The sequence below is a fragment of the Doryrhamphus excisus genome, chromosome 9 (assembly GCF_030265055.1).
Source record: "Doryrhamphus excisus isolate RoL2022-K1 chromosome 9, RoL_Dexc_1.0, whole genome shotgun sequence".
Classification (NCBI taxonomy): Eukaryota; Metazoa; Chordata; class Actinopteri; order Syngnathiformes; family Syngnathidae; genus Doryrhamphus; species Doryrhamphus excisus.
In genome coordinates this window covers 14,633,314-14,659,327 of record NC_080474.1, presented here as the reverse complement: position 1 = coordinate 14,659,327, position 26,014 = coordinate 14,633,314, and the positions used below count along the sequence as shown (strand labels likewise).

Sequence of the window (26,014 nt, the reverse complement as noted above, 5' to 3'; positions counted from 1 at the left end):
CGCCCAGGAGCCTCCAGACTGATTTGTCGCTAAAAGATGGACTCGCTTGTTTCCTTTTGTGTGCAAGATCTTTAGCGGGGGCCTTCCTCCTTCCACCACCACCACCAACCCCCGGGTCCTTTTGTGACTGACTGGCCTTATTGGGCTGTAACAGGCGTAAACCCCCTTCCCAACCCAACCCCCCTGTTTTTGTGTGTGTGTGTGTGTCTGTGAGACAATTCTCACACAGATTCGTGCTCAATTCTGTGTGCCCCCACCGCACTATTTAGTGTGCACTGGGACCAAAAATGAATGGCGGCCCCCGTCATCCGCTCCTCCTCCCGTAACCTCCCCTCATCCCTATTCTCCACTTCCCCTCTGTGAAATGAACACTTCAGCAGGCAGGAAACATTTAATCTGGCCCCCTTTTGAAGAAAATTAATTGAAACTTGTCCCACTATCGCTTCCTTTCTCTTGTCCGTCTCCTTTTTTGTTGTTGTTGAATGGCAAGAAGAGGTGTTATTCCCCATTTTCTCCAAAAATATTCCTTGTTGTGTGTGTTTTTTTTTTAACCCCACTCAATTGAGTCTCGATTAAAGGGCCTTAGTTGTGAGAGCCATTGACGTCTAATGGCTGCTGTACATGAGAGGTACAAAAGCACCTCTAAATCAGCCTCTCCAAGTGCATAATAGCTGAAGAGGAGAATACGGCGGGGGGACGGAAACATGTAATCAGAGACGCTCAGAGGCTCTTAAAGGTTCTTTTTTTTTTTCTCCTCAAAGATTCCTTCTGTCCCCATCTGCCATCATGTTGGATATCGCCCCGATATCGCAGGACAAGGGCCTTCTTCCGTATCTATTTTCTGCGGCAAAAATAGATTTATCTTAACACCCTCTTTTTACACTCTTAGACACACCAACCCCTCCACCCGCACCATGCCCAACTCATCGCCCCCCCATACCCCGCCCCTCCTAGCATTCAAGTTGCCATGGCAACCAGGCTCCCACCGGGTTGTGACCTCAGATGATTACAGTACAAAGCCTGTTGGGGTCTTGGAAAAAGAAAAAGAGCTTTTGAAGATGAAAAGTCTTTGATGGGTTTGTATTTATGCAAATCTCTTCAGATATGATTTATCCCGGCTGTGATTGAATGGGGAGATGATTAAAATTGGCCCTATTTTAGAAGTCCTTCAATGGAGGCCTCGCTCTTTCAGACTGAGGAGAATGTTAGCGAGCAACGGTTTATTTTTCTCGCATACCTGAGATTATCGTGAGGGAGGAAAAAGGCGAGGACATGGGGACACAAAGTTTTTGTGGACTCGGGGGGGTGGCCCTTTCAAAGCTTGTGAAGGGAGGGGGGTGGGCTTTTGTGTGTTTCCAGATGATAGATTTTGGAATTTGGGCTATCCCACCGGCAGGCCAAGGCTCACTGTGAATTGGTCTGTTGGAAAAAATTGGAACGGTTTGGTCTTTCATAGAATTAAACTCAGGGTTTTTAAGATGATGCCAAGGTGTGCTTGTGGGGGGGAAAAAGGGCCTTGTTGCTCCGGCGGTGTCACTATCAATAAAAGATGTGTATGCAAATGGGAGCGATGTCGACTTCCCGAATCTTGTTTCGTCTGCCACTTGTGCATGCATGTGTATTTACATGAGCTTGGTGGGGGGGTCTGATGTTGCCACGCAGAGCTCTGAAGGGAAGGTGGTGCACAAGACTTCAGACCAAAAGGAAGGAGGATAAAGGGTGTGGGGTACCCTGGTGATAATGCAAAATACTTCATCCTTGTTTCTTGGTGTAATGGCTGCTAAGTGAGCAGTGCGTCCAGGTGTATAACAAATCTTCAAATGTTTTTTTTTTTTTTTTTGCATGTCTCTCATGACGGATGTTGAAAGCATTCATATCGCTTACCAGGACCATTTCTATTCCTGTTTTTTTTCTCCAGTTTTTATTATTTTCGTTTCTTCCCCCCTCACCCACTGCCCCACACACACACCGTTGAATTAATTCTGGCATCATAGCACAGTATGAGTTCTTTGGAGTGGGCTAATAATGCAGTGGTAAGTGCACTTAGCAGCTGCACGGTGAGGAGCAGCAACTTCCAGTCCCTCAGAGCACGACAGATCTTTTAATTTATTCTTTCAAACATCTATTACAAATGAGTTTGGAGTTATCAAAAAAAAAAGGGTGGTGGGGTTGTTGTTATTAACGCTTAATTCTGCGGAGATTACAAACACAACAAAAAAAAAGCTGTACAAAGTAATTTATTGTAATTGCGGGGCTCAGTGTGTTTTGCCGTTCGCACAAACGTCGAGCTAATGAGTCGTGCCGCCTGTGTTCTTCAGTTCGTTGACAGGTTTCAGCACAGCTTGAAAGGACGGCCGCTGACGGAGCCTGTTCGCCTGGTGACCTTTGTGGAAACTGCTGTGGGACTGCTCAACTTTAAGGTAAATTAAAAACTACTCCTAGCAGCCCATCCACTCCCAAATCGCCCCCACCATCCAAAAACATTCTGATGAGATATTTTTTGTTGTTTGTGGATGATCAACTAAACTAAATATGTATATTTGTCTTTTAAAAACTGTATTATTCCTAATTCATCTGGTTACCAAGCACACTAAATTGTTCCTCTATGTTTGATCAAATGTATGGTACAGTTTTTTTATTACATATAAAACATTCTGGAAAAAGGCTGAATCTCATTTGGTGCATCAGCGAATATTGTGCTTTGCCATTACGTATGCTTTGTGCAACATATTTCTCACCTTGCAGTAGATTAAATTAAATAAACAAAAACAATCCTCCGAGGTTCATTCCAGTTTATTGCTGCAATTACAGAAATTGTCATTTCATTGATGTAAAAATTTGGACTTGCATTTGGTTAGACAGCATCCACATGTTTTTTTCCCCACTCTTTGCAAATTCACCTGAAAGGTTACTGAACTAAAGTAAAGAGAACCAGTTCTTTGTTAGCTATACTATTGTATTGAACTATTTTTTTTACTATACTTTTCACTGAAATGTATGTATTTTGTCATTGTGTATTTTGCTAACATATCATCCGCACTCTAATGCTCTTTATTGCATCCCAGCATATTACAGTAATCCCTATCACTGCAAAAACAACCATATTTGAAACAAGATCACTTTTTATGGGGACAACTTTGTGGTAAAAAAGAATTGTGGAGCTTAAAGAATATAGTGAGTCCTAAAATAAGAAAGCAGGTCTAAGTGTAAGCAAGTTGTTCTTGCATAAAGCTAGATTTAAAGGGGAACTACACTTTTTTTTTTAATTTTGCCCATCATTCACGTGAAAACATGTGAAACATGAACATAACCATATATTTCTTTCATTCATTTCATTCTAGCACGAGAAAACAAGTTATATGAGCTAGCTAGCAAGAGACATCATGGGAAATCCCTCACATAAAAAACTTTACAAAAATGCCAACTGTGTTCCATTTACATACCTGTATATATAGCGATATTATTATTGTAGCAGTTAACATCAAATCAATTTTTATCTCATGGACTAACACGGCGCGTTGCTAATCGCTAGTCTCAGCGTCATTCACAGGCAAGATATGGCAAGATCTATTACATATTATCATCAGTGTACGTATTAATGCATAACCACAGTATGAATATCAATCAACGTTGCAACGTTGTTAGAGTTTTTTTTAGAGGGCTTCATTGTTGAAATGGGTGTGTCCCAATGACGTCCGTTGTTAGCTTGCTAATATAAGCTTGTTTTCTCGTGTTATATTGCACAGAAAAAGTTCATGTTTCACATAAGGATTGTGAACGATGGGCAAAATTCCCCCCACAAAGTGCAGTAAGTAAAATGGTCCCATACAAGGTAAGATTTAAGGCAAATGCTCTTATAAGAGTCATACCTTGAGATTACATTTTCTTTTTTTAGGCTAGACTGAAGAAAAATGTAATTTTATATGATAGTTTTAGGAATATTTATGTCTTATTCATTTATTTACCATAGTTCTTATTTGGTCTTGCACAGAGGTTTTCCCATAGACAAACAGTCTCCTATTAACCTAATATGGAATGCTGGATGAATCCAGAGTACCCAGGGAGACCCACAGGTACTCATGGGAGAATATGCAAACTCCACTCACAGATGCAGCAGAGATTTGAACGTGGGTTGCCTGATTGTGCCGCCAACGTGCTAACCCATTGGAATCAACACTGATGTCTGACAATGAAAGAAACATTGAAAGTGCTTGCTACGATCAACACTGAAATAACGTTGAATTTCCAATCAATTCTGACAATGAATCAACCTCGATTCAAGTATCATATGTAATGTAGAACAACATTGATGCAACTATATACAGTACATGCATGACATTATACATTGAAACAATGTTATTATTTAAGGGGCATTTCAACACTTTCTCTGTATGTTTTTAATATGTCTCATTTTATTACTCTCTTTTAGTTCAACAAGGAGCATGCCAAAGTAGTCTACTTGTCAGAGACACCATTGCTTTAATGGTAGTGATGTCAGTAATAGACCATTTTGGAGCTAGCCTCACAGAACTTAAAGTAAGAGTAAAGTAAAGTGCTTTTTTAAATTTATATTAACCATATGCTAATGTGGGCGGCACGGCGGTCGAGTGGTTAGTGCGCAGACCTCACAGCTAGGAGACCAGGGTTCAATTCCACCTTCGGCCATCTCTGTGTGGAGTTTGCATGTTGTCCCCATGCATACTCCGGTTTCCTCCCACATTCCAAAAAACATGCTTGGTTAATTGGCGACTCCAAATTGTCCATAGGTATGAATGTGAGTGTGAATGGTTGTTTGTCTATATGTGCCCTGTGATTGGCTGGCGACCAGTCCAGGGTGTACCCCGCCTCTCGCCCAAAGACAGCTGGGATAGGCTCCAGCACCCCCGCGACCCTCGTGAGGAAAAAGCGGTAGAAAATGAATGAATTAATGAATATGCTAATGTACCGTTTGTGGTTGCTGTCTCGGAACCCATAGTTCATATTCATATAATAAAGACCAGTATTTTAGAAGCGACATGGTTTTTTATGACCTCACTTGTCCACAAGAGGCACACTTTCTTTGTTTGAATTCATTATTACAATGTCATGCCAGCTGTTGGAATCTGAACTACATTCCCGCTATGACAGCTCCTCCAGGCACTATTCTGCTTGATACAACAGTATCAAAATAGGTGTTCAGAACATTCTCAGAGAGACTTACAAAAAAGAATCGGTTAATTTGAACAGAAATTTTCACCACAGTTGATGACTTTCTAATCCCTACTAGAGCTATCAAATATGATTAAAACAATTTGTAGAAGAAATATATTTTGCATGTGTGTGAACGCTTGTCTCTCAGCATTTCACACAATCAAGAGATCTTTCAAAAACTTAAAAGGGAGGCGTCCCGGCGGCGCTATCCTTCATGTTTGCGCCTGCTGGCAGCTTATTTAGTTGTCTAGTATTCTAATTTCAACCCTTGATAGAGAGTAAAGGCTAGGGAAGGGCTTTGCGTTCATTAGCATATTTGATAAGAGGGAAATGTATTTTGTAATGTGTTCTTTGTGTTTGTGTCTGTGTTCCTTGTGAAGACAAATCACAAAGCCAGACTCCGGGAACACTGGTATATAATTAGATTTAGCATTTTTATGCAGACATTCCCCCTGCTGGCCTGTAATGTGTACATGCACTGCTTCTTTCCAGGAGGTTTGCGAGGAAATCCATCGACTCACACCCAAGGCCTGCCTCCATCACGACGGCGTGGTGTTCGGCTCTGATGATTTTTGCGCAAGCATAGGTAGCTATTATGGCACTTGGTTACCCACGTGTGCTAATTCACTGCTAGATCTTTGTGCAGTGGTTGCGGGTAGCACCTGGTGAAATGTTGCATTGTGTCATGTGCAAATAAAAAGGCTTTCATTATATTCATATCATCAAAGAATGAACCAATTTCATTACGCAATACTTTATTAAGGAAAACCAATGGAAAACTCAGTCACAAGTATTAGTGTTATTTCCTGTCTTACAAGTGTTCAATGTTGCCATACCACAATCCACTCAGTTGATCGCTGAAATTATTGGGTGTTTAAAGTCGTTGAGGTTAGTGAGTTGTAATTCATTTAACATTTTCATGTAATAGTTTCATTTATTCTTGTAGTGGGCTGCATGGCGGTCGAGTGGTTAGCACGCAGGCCTCATAGCTCGGAGACCCAAGTTCAATTCCACCCCTGGCCATCTCTGTGTAGAGTTTGCATGTTCTCCCCGTGCATGCGTGGGTTTTCTCCGGGTACTCCGGTTTCCTCCCACATTGCAAAAACATGCTAGGTTAATTGGCGACTCCAAATTGTCCATAGGTATGAATGTGAATGTGAGTGTGAATGGTTGTTTGTCTATATGTGCCCTCTGATTGGCTGGCGACCAGTCCAGGGTGTACCCCGCCTCTCGCCAGAAGACAGCTGGGATAGGCTCCAGCACCCCCGGCAAAATGAATAAATTAATGAATATTCTTGTAGTTTGAAGTGTTGTAGAACTACTGCTGTGTACATTGAGTGTACTATAAGATAATGAATGCTCATAGTCTCGAAACCAAATATGAAATGCACCCCTGTGTGAGAGCAGCATTTGTTTTGTAGTGATACTGTATATTGTCCTGACTTCCTCACTCATCACCCCACGCTGTCCCCACTTCCTGTGCAACCCCGCTCCCCTTCCCCCTTGCCTTCCTTTCACATTAGCTCATCTCTCTTTTTGCACCTTAACACGTGACCTGCATGCTGTGTGTGTTTACGTTCAAAAAGGCGCCACACGGACCCAAGATGCCAAGGAGCTGCTCTACGCTAGGCAGAAAGTGGTCACCACCGCCAAGGCTTTTGGGCTGCAGGCAATCGACCTGGTGTACATTGACTACAAAGATGTGGAGGGGCTAAGGCAACAAGCCCGAGAGGGAGCTCTCATGGGCTTCACAGGTAAAATTCATTCTGTGGACACACTTACCTGACCTCAGGGGGATATCTACATGGAAGCGTTTTCAAGTCAAAATGGCAAAGTATAACGTAAAGTAACGGCGTTCTGGGTGCCCTGAAATTATATTTTTGGAAACAGATTCCAGAGTGTGATAATCTGAAAACTTGTCGTTTACGTATAGACAACCTGAACCACTGTTTTATGGAAGAGATTACATCACTGACCCGTCGCCATACCATGACCAGATGACAAGTCAACATAATATCTAAATATTTTGATGAACATGACTCATCCCAGACAACAATCTCGTGATATTTTTCTGCCAAAACCAACTAGCAAAGTAAAGGAATCTGAACCTTGGAGCTAAACTTTTTATTATTCCAACCCACAATACAACAATTGTTACAAACGTGACATGTCAACAAAGTGTACATTTTTTTTTTACAATAGGCACATTTTATAGTACCTTGTCAAAACAAAAAGGGGCAAAATACGACTGGAAAACTAGAGGAATCTGAAGCTTAGAGTTAAACCTCTTATTGTTTAAATTCACAATTCACAATTCGCTAATAACTGAAAAAAAATGGGAAATACTCATTCTTCTTGAGAAATATGAACATCTCATGGAAACAAATGCTGATATATCATATATGCATATGCTAACTTCCCAGCTTTGAAACCTCAGCACCAGCACCAGTCTGTATCCAGTGTGTACAGTATGTACAGTATTTTTTATTGCAGCTCAATGAGGCAGCAAATTAGTCAGGCATTAATATTCCCCCATGCCTTAAATACAAAGCATACAAATATTTGTTTATTTAACTTTAATATGTGCTTTAAGATGTTGTACATGGATTTATCATGCCTGTCACTAATGCACCTGTGTTTTTTTTTTCTATCTTCAGTGTTGAGCAAATTATGAACAGTGTACTACGGCTGTTAAATGCTCTGACATTTCTATGCATGAAAAATGCAGGAGTGATTAAAGAGCTATCTGTCAAAAGCATTGACTTTTAACAGTGCTCTGTGTAGCCAAGCAACAAACACCACAATTTGTGTGCGCATATGCAGCGGGACTCACTAGACGGGGCAGCCTACTCTGGGGATATTCTGATTCCCCCCCTTGTATTGCATATTTGTACATGTTCAGATTTGAAGTGCTGGATTAGTGGCTCACAAAAGCACTGCGTGTAAAAAAGCTACAAATAGCCCTAAAGCAATAGTGTATTTCAGGAAAAAACGGTGATACCTGAGCAGTAATTGATGTTGGCATTGCCTCACCTGCCACGGAAAAGACTACTTCAGAAAATTCTATTGGTGAGAAATTTGATTTATACGGTCTCTTTAATGTGGCCGCTTATTTTCTGTTAAGCATTCATGTTCCAGGTACTGAGACTCCTTGAAAATACGTTCTGACAACATGCTCTGCTTTTTAAGAGGACCACGTTTCACTTCCCTGCCTGTGAACCCTACCCATCACTCGCCTGACAGCAGTTTGCCAAATAGCCGTCATCCAGTGAGGTGACGGCAACACATGGCAGTCCGCGATTGGCCACCAGGCATGCATGATGCATTTTGGGGAGGAGGTGGCACCTTATCTTTGCTGTCACTGCACCTTTTTAAAACTGGCAGCCAAGCATTGACTTTTTCTGAAATAGATGCAACTTATGCTGATTATGCTGATTATGTTTGTGAGATTTTTTTTTATTGTGCAGACTCAAACATAATCCTACATTTTAACTGCATGGCCTTTAACTGGCTGCACTAAATAAACTAATTATCAGAAAATGCAGTAATATTAAAACACAAAATGTGTTTAAAAAGTTATGGTGTCATAGGAATATTCATAGAATTACAAGAAAACTGTAAAAGTTTTATGACAAACCTGTAATTTTATGGGCATAGTTGTAGCTAAAAGTTGCAATTTTAATGTAAAAGTTTTAATTCTAGGACAGTAAAGTTCAAAGAGGTGCAAGGAAAAGATACAAAGAAAATGTATTTTTGTATTAATTGAGAATAAAGCTGGATCAAAAGAAAACATCACAGTAGTAAAGTTGTAGAATTATTACAAAAAAAATTATGTCATTTTGATGGAAATAAAGTAGTATTCTGATCAAAAGTCGAACATTTTTAAATTCAATTTTCAAAAAAATTACAAATCACTCATCAGAAAAGTATTCTAGTAAAAGTCAGACTTATAATTTTACTACTGCCCCCCTTTTATTTTCAGTGTGGCCATTGGTATTGAGGGACTCCCTGGCTAGCCAACAAGTGTGTGTGGTTACAGTCCCTCAGCTGAACACACACACACACACAGGCTTTTAATGCACTTGTCCTCACATCCATGCAAACATGAGATGAGTGTTTTTAAAATAAATGTCTGGTAGCGCACAAAGGCGTTGAAGGGTTGCAGCCTAATTAATGATGTCAGTAGACGTTCAACAGCCTGGAACTGCAGTGTGTGTGTGTGCAGTATGTAAGTGTGTATTTGTGGGGGTTAACCGGGGTGAGAGCAGTTTGAATGAAGGGATTGGGCTCCTCTCCTCCTCCTCTTCTTCCCTCCTTCTGCACTTCCTCTCGGGTTTGCTTCCTTGGGCTCGGCCCACCTTTTAAGGATTTGCTCAGCCGTCGTCGCCGCCAGACATTTTCATAACCAGCGTAACTTATCACAACATGTTTGATCTGTCAATGGACATGGGATTATGTCTGTCATATTTAACCAGGAGGGCTTTTTTTGGGGGGGTGGTGTGGTAAATACTGATTAAGGTTTAGGGTCAGTTTTTAAATTTCTGAATTTATGTACATTTTACATGATTTTTTACTCCAGTACTGTATAAATATTACGATTATGGAATGGTCTATTATTTTGCTTGTTTTGGCTGCTGTGCTTAACACTTCCAACGTATATCACAGTTTACTTTCTTTCCACATCAGCCACATCTAATAGTATTCTATACAAATTATAATTTCTATACTAATGCTCAATTTTATCCAAGAGGGATTCATTTAAAAATATGATTGTTTTTTCGATGTGTATCATGAGGATCCCTGTTTCTAATATTTTGGTCACCATATTTAGCCCTCATACACTATAAATAAGCTCAGTTAATCAAAACTAATCATTTTCTTTGTAAAAGGCATTTTTCAGACCACTCAACAATAGATGTAAATAACATTTTTATCAGAAACGTGCAAATTTATAATGAACACATTTTGTCATATCCCCCCTCCTTAGTTCCCATCATTCAGCATTATTTCCTCCTCTCTGCATTATTTTTTTTTTTATTATTCATTTAAAGACGCAAATTATTTCACAGGACACTAAATGAATGTGTGTGCAGCGGTATCATTAGAGTACACAATGATGTGTGAATTAATACGACACCCTACCACACACGCACAACACAACAAGTGGAGTATTTTCTCAATAAATGTTATTAGACATTTGCTCTTGAATGTTATACTGCTGTTAAATTACAAGTGCCTCAATGTGTGCGGGGTGGTGGTGGGCACACTCTCCTCACAGTAGTCTTACAGTATAAACACACACAATTAACTTTTCCTCGTGTGGTGTCCAAATTATTCAGTGTTGTCAGCTCTTTTTTTAATGTCTGAGATGAGAGGCCAAATCTCCTCTTACCAAGCTCAACAGTCCAGTTGCAATCGATGTAATTATTTTTTTTACTATTTCCATTTTTTATTATTTAAAAATATGATAAAATATTAGTAATGTGTGTTTATTTTTCTGCATTTAGGTAAACAGGTCATCCACCCCAGCCAGGTCCATGCTGTGCAGGAGGAGTTCTCTCCAAGTCAGCAGAGGATCCAGTGGGCTACAGAGCTCATTGCTGCATTTGAACAGCACCAGAAGGACGGAAAGGTAACACCTAATAATCACTGGTGTCATATTTTTTAAACTGGACTGTATAAATATAAAGCACGTTTTTCCCTGTTTTTAAAAGGTAAGTCAGAAAGGACTCCATAGTGTTTGATGCATTTGCACTTTTTTTTGTGGGAGGATGATGTGTCCATAAAACCACTGAAGCTGCTCCCTCATTTAAAGCTCAGTTAAATTCCTAAACGCTGCAATTTGAATGCAACTTCAAAGCCATTAAAAGGCACTGAACTCGCACAAATGAAGCATTTATAAAGACTTGGTGAAAATATCACAAGTGTCCTCTTTTGTGTGTCCTCTGGCATAGCGCTGTAGCTCGGTACAATACCTACTGTACACCCTTGGGTGACTCTCAGAGACGACATAGGAGGATGAGGGTGGGGGTGAGGTAGTGGGGGGAAGTCCTCAGGCCAATTAAGTGTACAATATTATTGTTCCTAATTTAGTGCATGGTTGGATCCTATGTGTTGAGCTCTGTGGGTTATCTGCTGAGGTAATACACAATCTGCCCACAACTCTCTTTTCTGCCCACCAGGACAGCTCTTAGCGAGCGTTGCCCGAGGGACTCGTATAAACGCATCCCTCTGTCTGTGTGTGTGTGTGTGTGTGTGTGTTCATTTGTGCTTGTGCAAAAGCTTGAGCGAATTTACTTCCTTATGGTAGTGGTGCCTCCTTTTCATACACTTCCAGATATTGCTCACTATCCAGCACCTGGCATTGTGGGTTAATGAGAATTTAGTATGAAATTCTACAGATATAGTACAGTACAATCATTCATCACACAAAAAAAAGACAAGAAGACATTATTCCCCAAATATGGCTACCTCACTTTCATGTGATCCTTTCTCCAGCCTCATCCTATTCTAATAGCACGGTGTCACATATGAGTATTGATGGCACTTTAACAAACTTCAACACAATATTCCGAAAATATGGCAGACATTAGTTGGAATATTCTACAAAAAAAGTTAACTATGCACATTAACCACAATAAAAACGGTCAACAGATGACTTCAAAATACTTTACCCCAAAAAATATCAGATTTTGCTAAATGTCCAAAGCACTCAAATGCACACAGGGTATGTTATGTTTTGTAATTAGTACCCAAAATGTTTTTTATAGAACCACATACATTTCTGTTAACTGCATTATGCTTACAGAAATTACTTCTAAATTCACTAGTACAAAAAACTACATTTTCCTGTAAAATCCGTGTAGTTCACAACTGACTTTTAATCAGTGCTGCAAATAAATAACAAAACTACTGTATATCATATCAACATACAGATGACCTTTTTCCACACCTGCAGTGTTTTTGTGTTTATTACTCACTTTTTACTTTACTTTTTATTATCTACATTTTTCCATATCAGCATCACACCAGCTTACACACACACACACTACCCTGAAAATGTTGTATTTTACTACAGCAATGTCACATTTTCCCTAAATTCCATGGCAATAAGCGTACATTATTGTACAAAAACCGAAGCCTACTAAATTCTTAGGCTTCCAAATCTAAATTGACTTAATAAGTAACATGATCACATTGTCATGCACTTTTTTTGTAATTATTTGAAGTTGTATATGCATTGTGTGTGTTGTTGTAATGTCCCTTTTTTGAATGTGTCCCAGGGTGCATTCACTTTCCACGGAAGTATGATTGACATGCCCTCGCTCAAGCAAGCGAAGAACATCATTTCACTCTCTGCCGCCATGCCACAGATACAAGGAGGAAGCGAGTGAAGGTGGAGTTGGTGCTGGGGGTAGGGAGGGTGAGTGGTCTTCTCTTCCCAGATCAGGACTACCTGACAGCAAAAGGACAGTGTTGTTTTAATCCAAAAGAAGATATGAAATGAGCCATCATGCAGTGGACGTTGTGGATGAAATCTGCCGCCTATAATTTGAGAATTGCCGCCCTCTGGTTCCGCCGGGTGCACGGATCATCATGCTGTTATGTCGTACCCACACCTCCGGCCCTCGACGAGGTCAACAAGAAAGCATCTTGATGTTCCCTAAAAGGGTAAACAAACACAATTTTGATTTGCAGGGGATCTATTCACCGAGGGCCCCCAATTGGTCCCCCCACCTTTTTCCCCTCCCTGTTCTTTGCTCGGGGGGCCAGCTCACAAACACGGAACTGCTTGAAATCACCATTTAGCTTCTATGTGTCGGTCCCTTTAGCAAAAGTCATGCAGCTCCTTGCGGGTGCTACCTGCAGGTGTAACTGTGGAGAAATATAATAAAAGCTGCCTGATCTCTCATTTAAGGTGAAGCCACTTTATTCCAAGCGGGCATCTCTTACAGTACTTGGGTCCCAGCAGTGGTGCACGTCCTACTATCACGGTACAATGTGTCGGTGTGGAACGGAGCACAGGCAGCCAAAGCAATGTTGCCCCAGCAGACACGGTTCGAGTCTTTTGTCTTCTCTTGACGGCAGGCTTGGTAGGATAATTGGGGGGGTGTCGCTAATGCTTGGTAGTGCCATTGGTGACCATGGTAATGAAAGGCGCCGTACCTCCCTTTTACACCCCACCTCGTCCACCCATCTTCCCCTCTCTTTCTTGACACTGTATGATGTATTGTGTCTGCACACAGATCCGGGTCTGCGCCAGGACCGGACCAGACACACACACCGAAAAAAAAAAAAAAAAACAGTGGCCAAACCAAAGGCCCGACAGTAAGCCGTCTGTCTGGCATTTGGCCACATTTCTCCTCCCGCTCCACTTTTTTCCCCACTATTCACAAGCTGCGTGTTTGTTTGTTTTCACCCAACTGTTGCCGAGGTCGGCGGACAAAACGCTTACGACTATTTATTGCTTTCATTAAGTGAATACACACATACACACACAGCTATGCCTGCAACTTCAAGCCGCTGTTGTTGTTAATATAGCTGTAAAAAATATTTTGAACAATAAGTTATGTAAGTTGAATGAATAGAGACATGTCATTTTATTTTATATGTCTAAATAATTAATTGTATAATGGCAAATGTATGTGTGTGGGGAGGGGGGGGTGCTGGTGTTGCGATATGTGGCACTTTTTGGTCATTTTCAGCTCAGCTTGTGCGCCGTGTCTGCAGAATGTGTTGCACAGGTTTTTGCCATGTTTCTTGCACCCATGGAGTTCATCACATACGGGGTGGGGAGTGTACTGGCAGGCACAGGAAAATTGTTTTCTTTTTTTTTTTTTAAATACTTTTTTGTGTGTAGTTGTTGGAAGACACGGGTCTCCTCAATGTTGTACAGATTTTGCCTTTTTTCATTCCCCGTGGAGGGGATCATTTGAGAAAAAGAAATTATTCCAGTTTGAACTTTTTTATGCTAATTCCCAATAAATATGCATGAAAATTTGACTCCACACTGACACTTTTAATGTTCTTAATGTTTCAGAGACTGTTGAAGTGCGAATTTAGTAGGCATTTTTTTTCAGTACATTTTGTTGGTTATTTAAAAAAAAAAATAGGAGAAGATCGTTACTTTTTCTTACAAAAATGTCATTTTTGTTGCATTTCTTTCATGTTTCTTTCTTAAGTGTGTTGCACAGGTTTAGGAATTTTTGTTTTCCCCCTCCCATGGAGTTCGTCAATGCAGGGTCTGCGTAATAAAAGCCTGGGGGCTGGTGCAGAGGGAAATTGTGCCGAGCTTAACTTTTTTGTATGATTTCTTACAAATACATCTGAGTTTTATTTAAAAATGACATTTTGTTTTACTTAAATGCATGGGATATTTTGTTGCAAATGAGAGCATTTAGCATAATAGCGTTTAGCATAATATCAGTTCACAGTTTTTATGTAATGTTTTGCACAGGTGTTTTTTTTTCAGCCTCCAATGAAGTTAATCACTTATGATGCGGTGTGCACACACAGACACAGTCACACTCATGTTGTTACTGGGAATGTAACAAAGGGATTAATATTTTGTAGGATTTTCTACTAAATCCCCCCGAAGTTTTGTCAGGTTTCAATTTTTTTTATTTCCAGTGTATTTTTACTGTATTACAAACTAAACTTAAAGCCTTCTCAGTTATAACATTCATTCAGTAGCATAACTTTCCAAAAAATTTTGGGGGGAGGTTTTTTTTTTTTAAATAAATATATATATGAACTATTGCAATGTATGGCTTTTTCAAAATGCAAAATGTGTCCTTTTTGTGGCCTTTTCTTGCAAAACATTTCATTTTCAGTGCTACAAGATGACCATTTTTGTGGAATATGTTGCGCCCAACACAGACATCCACAAATGAGGTAAAGTTTCACCAAACGTTCTATTTTCAATAGTTTTAAAATCTTACTACCATGTACTTTACCCCCCAGAATATAGTTGATTTAGATGCTTGTTTGGATGCCGGATCTTGCAGAGGCTGGTGTCCCACAAAGAGGAAGGAAGGATGGAAAAGGTCAGGACATGTCGGAAATCGTGTGAGTATATCTTAATTTTTCCTAATTTATGTGTTCATTCAAAATAGCCTTTATTTGCATTTGTGTGGCACTGTGTGAAATAAAAACTATTCCAATGGCATTCCTGCAAATTAGAGGATTTCCCCGAGTGTGTTTCTCTACTGTGTAATGCTACATGACATTTCTATTATGCGTGGAACTGATATAATCTCCTCAGCCTGCTCTGCAGCTTTATTTAAACACATCTTCAGTCTTTTTCCCTGAGAGAGCGAAGGATAGAGTAAATTACAATTAACACGATTAGAACCGTCACCCAAATCAATTAAGCTGCGAGCAATGTTTCATAAGGGGCTGCTAATGTGTTGCCAGAAATTGCTTCTCATAAAATGATAAGGGGGCGGAGGAAAAATGCATATATGCAAAACAAGCAATGGAGGAAAATTAAAAGGGAGCGTTTTACATATTTTTCCATTAATCTTAATGGGACCCGTGTGGCAAATGTGGCTTTATTCTAATTCTCCCCCTCTCCTCCCCCCTGTGGATGGGATGCTACAAGTAATGACTTGATGTTTTAATAGTCTTCTAATGACAATATATGAGCAGCTAATTGCAACCGAACAGGAGGAAATATTGTTGTAAAACATGCTAATCAATCAGGATTAAATATTTAATTAGGAATAATGTCTCAATGAGATCATCTTGAAGTAAGTTTTATTTATTTGTATGGTGCTCCATAAAGGGAGACACATTAGCAGACATTTATTAATCCCCAAAGGGAAATTGGGGGGAAGATATTGATCTAATTGAGTGAATCATTTCATAAATATATTAAATATAAATATATGTATTTTTTTGTACAGTGGGAACCCAATAAATTAGAATATCTTCTAAAATGTAATTTTATTTCAGTACAACTCAAAAAAGTGAAATATTTCTAAATTTCTTAAACATTATGATGATTTGAGCTTATGGCTCATAAAATTCAGTATCTTCAAAAATTGTAAAACTTGTCAAAAGTTGAATATTGTAAATTACTGGTTCATGCTCTAATCAGCAAAAGAACTTCAATAACTTCCTGAGCCTTACTTGGTCTCTTAGTCTGACCTAAACTATAACTTTTGCATGATATTGTCATTTATTGAGATTTACCTCATTCATGTAATTAACACAATTATTCATTACTTTAAAAACAAATTAGTTATAGTTAGTAGTTACTTCCCCCAAAAAAGTAATTGAATTAGTATCATCAGTACACCATCATAAATGTAACTATTTATTGTTATTGTTTGAAAAACTTTGATATAAGTGGCATGTGCCATTGAGTGTTTACTATGAAAGAGTTCCTATGTCCATGAAGTCGCCTCGTTTGAGTGTGAATACTGAGTACTGCTGTTGAAGTGTTAAAGGAAAATACACATTTGAGGGAATCATTCTTATGTGAAACATGAAAATGTTCTTCCTTCTTTTTTCTGTGCATTCCAGCGAGAGAAAACAAGTTAGCCAACAATGAACGTCTTGGGAGATACCTAGTATTTCAAGGCTAATTCACTAAAAAACACACTAAATAAAACACCAACAGTGTTCCATTTACATAACTGACCTGTATATTAACCAAGCTACAGCAATATTGTTATTGTAGTAGTAAACATGAAAAAGTATATTTATCTGGCAACTAGCCGCTCGCCACAGACGAAAAAGTCAATACCCATAGCTCTCAATTTTGTTAGGAAGACCCAATAAAATGCTGGTTTGCATTTTGTACCTGAGAAATAGAGAACAAGTCTTGAGAGTGGACATAGTAAGTGCCATATGCTGCTGTTGTTGACGGAAGTAGTGTAAACCCCTGACCTAAAACAGTACGCAAGATACTGTAAGTATTACACATCATTATCATATCAGCATGTATATCAAACAATAAAATGTTGTTAGAGGTTTTTTTTATAGTTTTCATGGTGCATATGGTCCCTGACTGTAGACTTTTATGAGCCCTGAATAGCCTTCCCAACCCCTCAAAAGCACACACATACATAATAATTTGTTATATTTCTGTTTTTACATTCCCAAGCTGTTTTCAGTTGATGACATAGACGTTTGCACAACACTCACAGGTGTGTAAACAGCCCACCTGCTGCTCAGACTGAAGAGGGGGGGGGATCACTAATGCCCCCCCTCCAGAGGCCATGAATCCTAATCCTGAATTTTTAAATATTACAAATAGTTATAAAAGTTATACAAAAATATGTTTATGTCTTTTTTTGCACAACCATCCCTTTGCTGCCCCGTTACCTTACATTATTTACATTGCCCCATTTCCATTTGTCCAGACATCCCCCATAATGGGCACACATCAAAGGCTGACCAGAGCCAAGTGGAGCCCACTAAAAAAAACAAAACAAATAAACACCACCGGCTTTGTCTGATGCTGTCCAGACTGAGAGAGGACATGATAATGAGGTATTTTTTCTGTCCTTATATGCATTTTTAAAAACAATTTGAGGTATTAACAGATCCTATTATTATCACCTGATCTCCTTGGTACATCGACACAGTCTAATGAGATCCAAGGCAGGAGTTGAATGAAACAAAATCAGCGTTTAAAAAAAAAACTGTGTTTATGATTGTTGTGTATAGCATTGCACTGCATGGAGTTATTATATAAATAATGCACACAACATATTATAGCTCTCAGTATGTCGGGATGTAGTTATGCCACACAATCCTAACAATACACATATTGTTTTTATAATGGCCACATTGATGCAGCTTTTATGTTCGATTACAGTAACAGATGGGTGTCCGCAAAGTGCGGCCCGCAAGCCATTTTAGCATGCAGTTTGCTTTGAATTGGCCCTCTGCATGTTTGAAAAATAAAACGATAGAAAAAATATACTCCATGATTATATAGGGCACTAATTAATTGAATCAGTGCAATTGTTATATACTGTAATAAAAAAATAATATTGCCTTTATAATAATATAACCTTGTGTGTACTATAACAAACCATTCCCCTTGTATCACTCTCATTGCCATTATAACTTTTTCATGAATGATAAATTTTATGATAACGTTTTGTTGTACGGTGTATCAGATGAGGACCGTCGAGTGTCTTGTCGCTGGTCACGCTCGGGACTTGAACACGACACCCTGTTAATCCAATTAACAAGCCGATAACCCTGCACTTCACCTATTCTTCTCCCCTTTCTTCCCTTGAGTCGCTGACAAGGACTCTTTTGCTTTGGCGTGAAAGGAAGGAGTCAAGAGGCTTCTTTCTTAATCCCAGCCTACCAACGCCCCTCATTGGTCCTCAAGCTTTTGTACGGAAGGAAGGATGTTGGATGGAAAGCCCCCACCAGCACCACCTTCTTTTTTTGAGTGGGTGCTCATCACAGTGCGTTAATTTGGCTCTTCAGCAAAATAGGAGAGGGGTGGGAGAGTTTGATTCAAAGATGGTTACAGTTTTTAGTTGGTTTCTGACTAAATAACCAATCTGGGTATAGTGTCCATTAAGTGTCTCAAACATACAGCATGTTGATTCAGACTAGATAGTACAGGAAGGGCTAAAGTTATTTGGACAACAACCCACAATGTATTTGAAGTACAACAAGATATATTTTAATTGCAATTGTTTTTAGGTACAATAAAAATATAATCCATAAATTATTTATATAATATGGAGTTTTAATCATATGAAAAGTAATGGACTGTTTTTCTACCAAGTCAATCCTCTGATAAGATCTATCATCTTCTTGTAGGTGTTGCACCAGTGACACATAATTGACATTAATCCTCTATATGAGAAAAATGGGGGCGGGTTAGGATGGTGTCCAATAAAGGGTGGGGGGCGGGTGGGTGTAATAAAATGTCCCCTTATGGGTTGTGGCCACAGGCTGTAGAAGAGAAAAGTTGGTCTGGTATAATAAAATAAATACATTTTTACACTCAAATAAACACATACAGACGTCCTGACTATTCACAAAATAGGATTCAATGTTAATAAATGTAATATCTACGAGTTTTCTAATTTGCCTCCAATTTATTCATTCTAAACTTAAAGAGTTTGAAACCGAAGAAGTACAAAGTAAGAAGTCAAAAACATACGTATTTTCACACAAAGGGAGGGGAACGTTTTTACCACTGTCATGTCAGACTCTGCATCCATAGCTGCAAGTTAAGGTAATGCAATGTAAGGTAATATCTCATCAACATAACATTACTCATGTCTAGTGACCAGAATGCTACTAATAACTTATCTTTCAATATTTTTTAATAATAATTGTCCATAGTCAATGAAACGGTGATCATTGATAAAATATTTTGGGAAAAAAAACGCTAGAGTAGAGTCAGGTTCAGTCAAGTTCAGACCATGATGTCACAAGGGATGACTGAAAACATGATAGCTGTACAACAACAGTACCTTTTTATTTATTTATTGACACAAAGAGCAAGATGAACAAAGCTGAAAACAATCACTTTAGGTAAGTGAGCATATCACACATCAGAAAAGTGCACATAAAATACGAACAGCACGGCTTAAAAAACAAATTACCAAAACACTGTTAGCAGCCTTATTGGATTACATACACAGTCGGCAGGTTCACCTGCTTTAAATCATACGGCATGTTGACATTGACGTGTGATATTTAAGAAGCTACTGACACAAGTTTCACTTTCATGCGGTCATCTTTAACTTTTTCAAAATACATGCATCCACGTTTTGGATGATTTTGTAGTAGTCAATATGAGGCAATAATTGACCTGCCTTGTCTTTACGATAGACTTGAGTTGGATTTGCATGTTTTTACTCGAGTCTTGACTCGAGACTTGAGATTTAAGACGTGAGACTTGCAAAACCCTGACTTTCTCCAATCTCTAGTAGCTAGTATAGGTCTTTAAAGTCAACTCGTACGTCATTTTAAATTCTGTATTTATACAAATTAGGCTGATTTTGTATCAAAATGGGATATGTATAACAAGAGATTCTATGTAAAAATGTATGCTTAACACCGGCCATCTGTACACCCATCTACTCATAATGGTACAATTGTGATCACGTGACTTTTTCATACAACTGTTGTCAACTGTGAGGTTGATAGGTGAATCAGACTCCTCCAAATCAAATTGTCGAATAGTCAAACATTCTAAAAACTTGTATTTTCTACTTTTTTTCTGGGTACTTTTTGAATCATGTTTGCTTCCATTCTTCTTAGTTTCTCATTCTGCCTGAGAAAAATGTTACCACAAAAGTAGTAGTTTCACGATAATGTTGATTTTGTGTTTAAAATTGGAATTTTACGAAAGGACAAGTCCGAGTTTCACAAGGAAAAGAAAAATGGTTTGTAATACTGTCAAACAAGAGTCGCTATGTTTAAGAGGGGGGGTTTTACTGGTTAAAGTCAATTTGACAAGTAAAAAAACAGTTTTTTGGTAAAGTGTGTCTTCTTACATGAGATTCTTGGTCAGCTCCATTGTTGTCATTAGTTCCGTGACCCAGAGAGAGGCTGTTCAAATTACAGTACAGTTACAAAAATGTATTGTTGTATGTTATTTTTTTTCGAGATCTGCGCTATTGGCGAAGAAAGACCCACATTTTGTTGCATATTGGGATCACTTTATTCACTTTAGTTTAGATTCTGACTGAATATTTTTTAAATTTCCCAGTGAATAACGCATAGGACTAAAGTCTGTCTGTTTGGTTCTGATCCAAAGTAGGGACGATTTGGCCTTGAGTCCCATCCTGCTTGTCACTAAGATGGATCAGACTTGATGTTTTTGCGGGCGGACTGCTGTCATTTACCAAAGAATATGTCTTCTCAAGGCCAAAAGGTGGCCGTCCCTGCCAGAGTGGCCCTAATGATACAATTAGTCTTATGATTGGGACTCTACCAAAGTGTCCTGCGGGACTCGTTAGAGATGTCATAGAAGACACACAAAGGTTTATTTTGGGTTTTTTTTATGCTGTGCAACCACTGAACGGGAGAATATTTTCTGGCCACCATAGGTCATCTTGGTATTCAATCATTCCTGTCCTATAAGCCTAATGCCAAACCAAAGCCACATCTCTTTGAAGCTATGGGTCAAATGGAGACCCCCATATCTCAATCTCATTGCCTATCCAGCCATATGTCCTTTCTGGCTTATCCCTTAGTAGGCTGCAAACATCAAGACAGCACATTTTCTCCTGCCCATCCAGGCCGTCATATCTTTCATTGCCCAAAGCAACCATTGGGTGTGTGCCTCCCGTGATGTTTCTGGATCTGTGCGGACACTTCCACTGAGTCCGAGGGAGGTCCCCTTCTCTGCATGGTTGAGGAGTCATGCGATGCTTCCATTCTGGAAGGTGAATTGAGGTTTTTTTTTTTATCTCAATGGATTTAGAGCTCCGACAGTGAGGCTGAAGGCGATTGGTGACCAGTAGCACCAGAGATGGTCCATGTTGGACATCCAGTGGATCAAACTGAAATGTTAATAAGTAGAGCAGCTTTATCTGGACTTCTCTTCTAGAATGGCCGCAGACATGAAGGTCCATCTCCATCCTCTCTCTGTCCATTAAATGTTGACCTTTACCTGCAGTAATGCATGGTGATTATAGCCCTGATAGCAATACCATTGAGTAGGATTTTGTACAAAAAGGGAAATGTTGAAAATGTTGAATTATGGTGTAATATAAAATTATCATAGCACAATACAGTGGTACCTTATTTTTTGTTAATTCGTTCCAAAAGGTCAGACAAAAGCTGAAACGTCGCAATTTTTCCGATAGGAAATGTAAATCCAAGTAATCTGCCAGATTAATTTCATAAAAATCCAAATAAATGTTTCTCATGAGAAATAATGTAAATCCAATTAATCTGTTCCCTGAAAGCTAAAATGTTAATATATATATATATATATTAAAAATGTGACATGATTCTTTAAGTGACTATCCCCAAGGACATGATGAGACAGCAAGATCAACCACAACCACCTTCCTGTTTTGACATGAGTTGTTCCTTGTGGGGTATGCTGGAGTCTATCCCAACTGACTTCGGGTGAGGGGCGGGGTACACCTTGGACTGGTCGCCAGCCAATCACAGGGCACATATAGACAAACAACCATTCACACTCCTATTCATACCTATGGACAATTTGGAGTCACCAATTATAACCTAGCATGCATGTTTTTTACCCGGAGAAAACCCTCACATGCATAGGGAGAACAGATGGCATGTGAAGAATCAAACCCAGGTCTTCCCGATCTCCTGACTGTGCGGCCAACATGCTAACCACTCATCCACTCGACCGCATGTAAACCTATAATTATAAACTATCAAAACATATTGTGTTAATATTTTTGAGAGGTAACCACTGATGACATCTTGGACGTGCAAGGTAACTTCCAGTTTTGGTGGCCATTTTGTTCACTGGCTAATAGAATGCTAATAACAAAGGAGGTTTTCTCATTCCAAATATATATATATTATATACTATTAGACGAGTGGTTATCTCAGGTCTCGCAGCTAGGAGACCTGAGTTCGATTCCACCCTCAGGCATCTCTGTGTGGAGTTTGCATGTTCTCCCCGTGCATGCGTGGGTTTTCTCCGGGTACTCCGGTTTCCTCCCACATTCCAAAAACATGCTAGGTTAATTGGTGACTCCAAATTGTCCATAGGTATGAATGTGAGTGTGAATGGTTGTTTGTCTATATGTGCCCTGTGATTGGCTGGCGACCAGTCCAGCTCGTACCTGGCCTCTTACCCGAAGACAAGCACCAAGCTGTATGCTAACCAAAGAATGCTCACAAACCAAGGCAAAATTATGGCTTCAACTTTTGATTACATTTTTGAAATATTCCAACGGGGGTTGACACTAACTGAGGCTCCACTGTATGTTAACAATTACTATCCTAATACTCTAACTAAATTCTGTAATAACTATTTTCAGCTCAGCATGTCAAGTGCATGTTACATCAGGACTGCGTTGATGTAATTCATTTTATGAATATATGTATGTCCTGAAGATTTCTACTGTGTTTTTAGCATGAGCTTAACATTTTCTTTAATTTCGGACAAAGTAATCATTTGTTCATATTCCTACCAAATGACTTTTTATGCAGCAAACAGAATGCATCGGAACCTCCACAGGATCTTGTTCACACTCCAGTGATTAGACCGTTTCCTATCTGGGCACAAATCAGTAAGTGTCCATCCCATAAAGAAGTCCATCTGTTTTCCCTCTTTCTTCCTCTGCCTGGTTCTGTCCAAGGATGCTGAAGCCTACATCCTGCATTTAGAGGCTTTTAGAGAAGTCTGGTCATTCAGCGAGAGGCCGCTGAGCAAAGCTTGCTCACGCCTATCTGCACTTTTTACTTTCCCACTTTTCTGGCCGGCGGGCTGCAGAATGAGAAGCAGCTAGCAGGAAGTAGCTTGTCCGTGGACGACCTTGCTCCTGTCCTCACCTACTGGCTTGGAGTGGCTCCCAGTCCTTGGATGGGGGGCATTTTGGACCGGCACCAAGTCTCTACCCCCACAGATGTTACAGAGCCACTAGATATGATGTGATGTATTGTGTTCATGGACTGCAAGACACTTTTATATTTTATTCTTTTTAGATAGATGAACAACATGCAACCCTTAGTTATTATTATTATTTTATTTGTCATATGTTGAACTATTTATTTTTCATTTGTAATAGAACTAGAAGAAGAATGGCCTGTTGTTAGGATTTCGGGACTATGTTTTTGTATCAGTAAAGATTCGAAGTCAAAACTTGTCAATATGAAACCTCCCACCCAAAAAAAAAAAACTAAATCCTGATGTGTTCACTGAGTAATTGATTTAATGAAGTTCCAATGAACACCCTCCCACCCCCTTCTTCAGGTCTTTCTGGTGACCTCCCCTAGTGTGCCACGCTGTCAGATGTTTTAACTCCCTCACTCCTCTCGGCCTCTAATAGCTGCTCTAAGTCGACCCAAACTAATGGATCCCGTGCCATTGGATGCTTGCACATTATATAACTTGTAGTTTCCACTCGGACTCTCAAAATTATCAAACAATCTTCCCTATACCACCCATTTTCCACATCCCCCCAAAAGTGAGTCACAGTCATGCAAAGCTTCATTAATACACAGAAATAATGACTTTAAATGATTTTAAATCATGCTGTTTTTTCCGGACTATAAGTCACAATTTTTTTTTCATGGTTTGGCTGGTCCTGCCACTGATACCCCGAAGCGGCCCGTATGCATCACTGACAATCACAAGAGGGCGCTTTGTTTTCTGTCCAACTTAAAATTCACAATGTAAACATGAACTTAGAAAGACAACTGAAAAAGGAACACAAATGCCCCAAAAAGAAAATCATATTCTGCAACTTATAAATTGCAGATAAACTAGTAAATTTATGTTTTTTAGAATATATTTACTGGAATAACTGTTATGTTAGACTCCATCAGTATGAATGTGAGTGTGAATAGTTGTTTGTCTATATGTGCCCTGTGATTGGCTGGCCACCAGTCCAGAGTGAACCCCGCCTGTCGCTTGAAGACAGCTGGGATAGGCTCCAGCACCCCTGTGACCCTCGTGAGGATAAGCGGTAGAAAATGAATGAACTGCTATGTTATCATACCATTTATTTGCATTATGTTAACAGACTTCCATTTGGCTTGTTTTTCAAGATGTAATATTTCTTCTTCGCTTTTCATTTTAATAAATTTACCACCAAAAAGTGCGACTTATAATACAGTGCAACATCTGTATGTTTTTTTTTTTCTTCTTTGTTGTGCTTTTTTGGCAGGTGCGACCTACAGTAAACTCCGGAGCGACTTCTAGCTCAGAAGAGTAAAGTTCTGTTTTTAACTCTTTGCATTTTTTTTTTTGCACTTGACTTCACCTCCACAAAAATGACCCCTCCTCTCATGCAAAGTGACAATTAAGTAATATGGCTTGTCTTAAACATGATGTCACTTATTCCCAAAAGTGAAAGGAAAGAAAAAAAGTATTACAAATATTTGAGACTAAGCGGAATTTGTGCCCTTTTTCCTCAGCCTCTACACCACCAAAAAATGAACCTGCTCATGCATTGTGCCTATAATGTACATAATCAATTTATAAAATAGGTTTTAAAAAAATATGGGTTTTGTGCCCCCTTTCTCGCAGTGCCGTGTAACACAGGACCGGCTGCCCAAAACATGTACCCACTCATGCAATGACTCTTTCATGCAAAGCAATATATTTCAAAGGAAAAAGTTATTAAAATAGGATGACACTCTTTATGAGAAGTGATTTTTTTTGTTGTTGAAAATGACCCCCACCCCATGTAAAGTGCTTATAGTGCATAAGAAATGGTGGTCTTCACTGACTCCTGGGATATACGTAACTCTTTGTTGCCCCTCCAGCATATTTCCATATTACATATATTTTGTGGCAGGAGCAAAAATGTTTGGTTTCTGGACTCTTTTTTCATTTCCACCAAACCCCCCCACACAGGTGCCTGCTTCCACTTGGACCAATAATGATAACTCCACAAGCTCATGTTGTTTTGCATTTTTTTTTTTACTTTATGCTCTTCCAAGAAATCATGCAACCACCTCCCACCCCCTTTCTTCTTTCTTTAAATTATGATTATTGTTGTTTTGAATGGTGCAGCTTTTCCCCCCCATCTATTGCGACTTTTTGCTTTGTCCTTTTGGGGGCCTTTAAATAGTGGCGTCTGCATGTCTGACTCTGCCTGTTACTGATTTGCAGCCAGTGTGTTAAGGTGGCCCGTGTAAGTACATTTCCACGGGCGTCCCACTAAAG

General features: G+C 39.4%; 1 protein-coding gene across 1 annotated transcript in view; it reads left to right on the top strand.

The window, feature by feature from the left end:
* clybl (citrate lyase beta like) overlaps positions 1–15,077 on the top strand; it is a 56,399-nt gene extending 41,322 nt beyond the window's left edge. Inside the window, exons 4-8 of the mRNA XM_058081793.1 lie at positions 2,319–2,420; positions 5,683–5,776; positions 6,777–6,944; positions 10,698–10,822; positions 12,474–15,077. Coding sequence (XP_057937776.1) covers positions 2,319–2,420; positions 5,683–5,776; positions 6,777–6,944; positions 10,698–10,822; positions 12,474–12,584 — 600 coding nt within the window. The 3' untranslated portion in view covers positions 12,585–15,077. The remainder of the gene's footprint in view (positions 1–2,318; positions 2,421–5,682; positions 5,777–6,776; positions 6,945–10,697; positions 10,823–12,473) is intronic.
* The last annotated feature ends 10,937 nt before the right edge of the window (positions 15,078–26,014 follow it).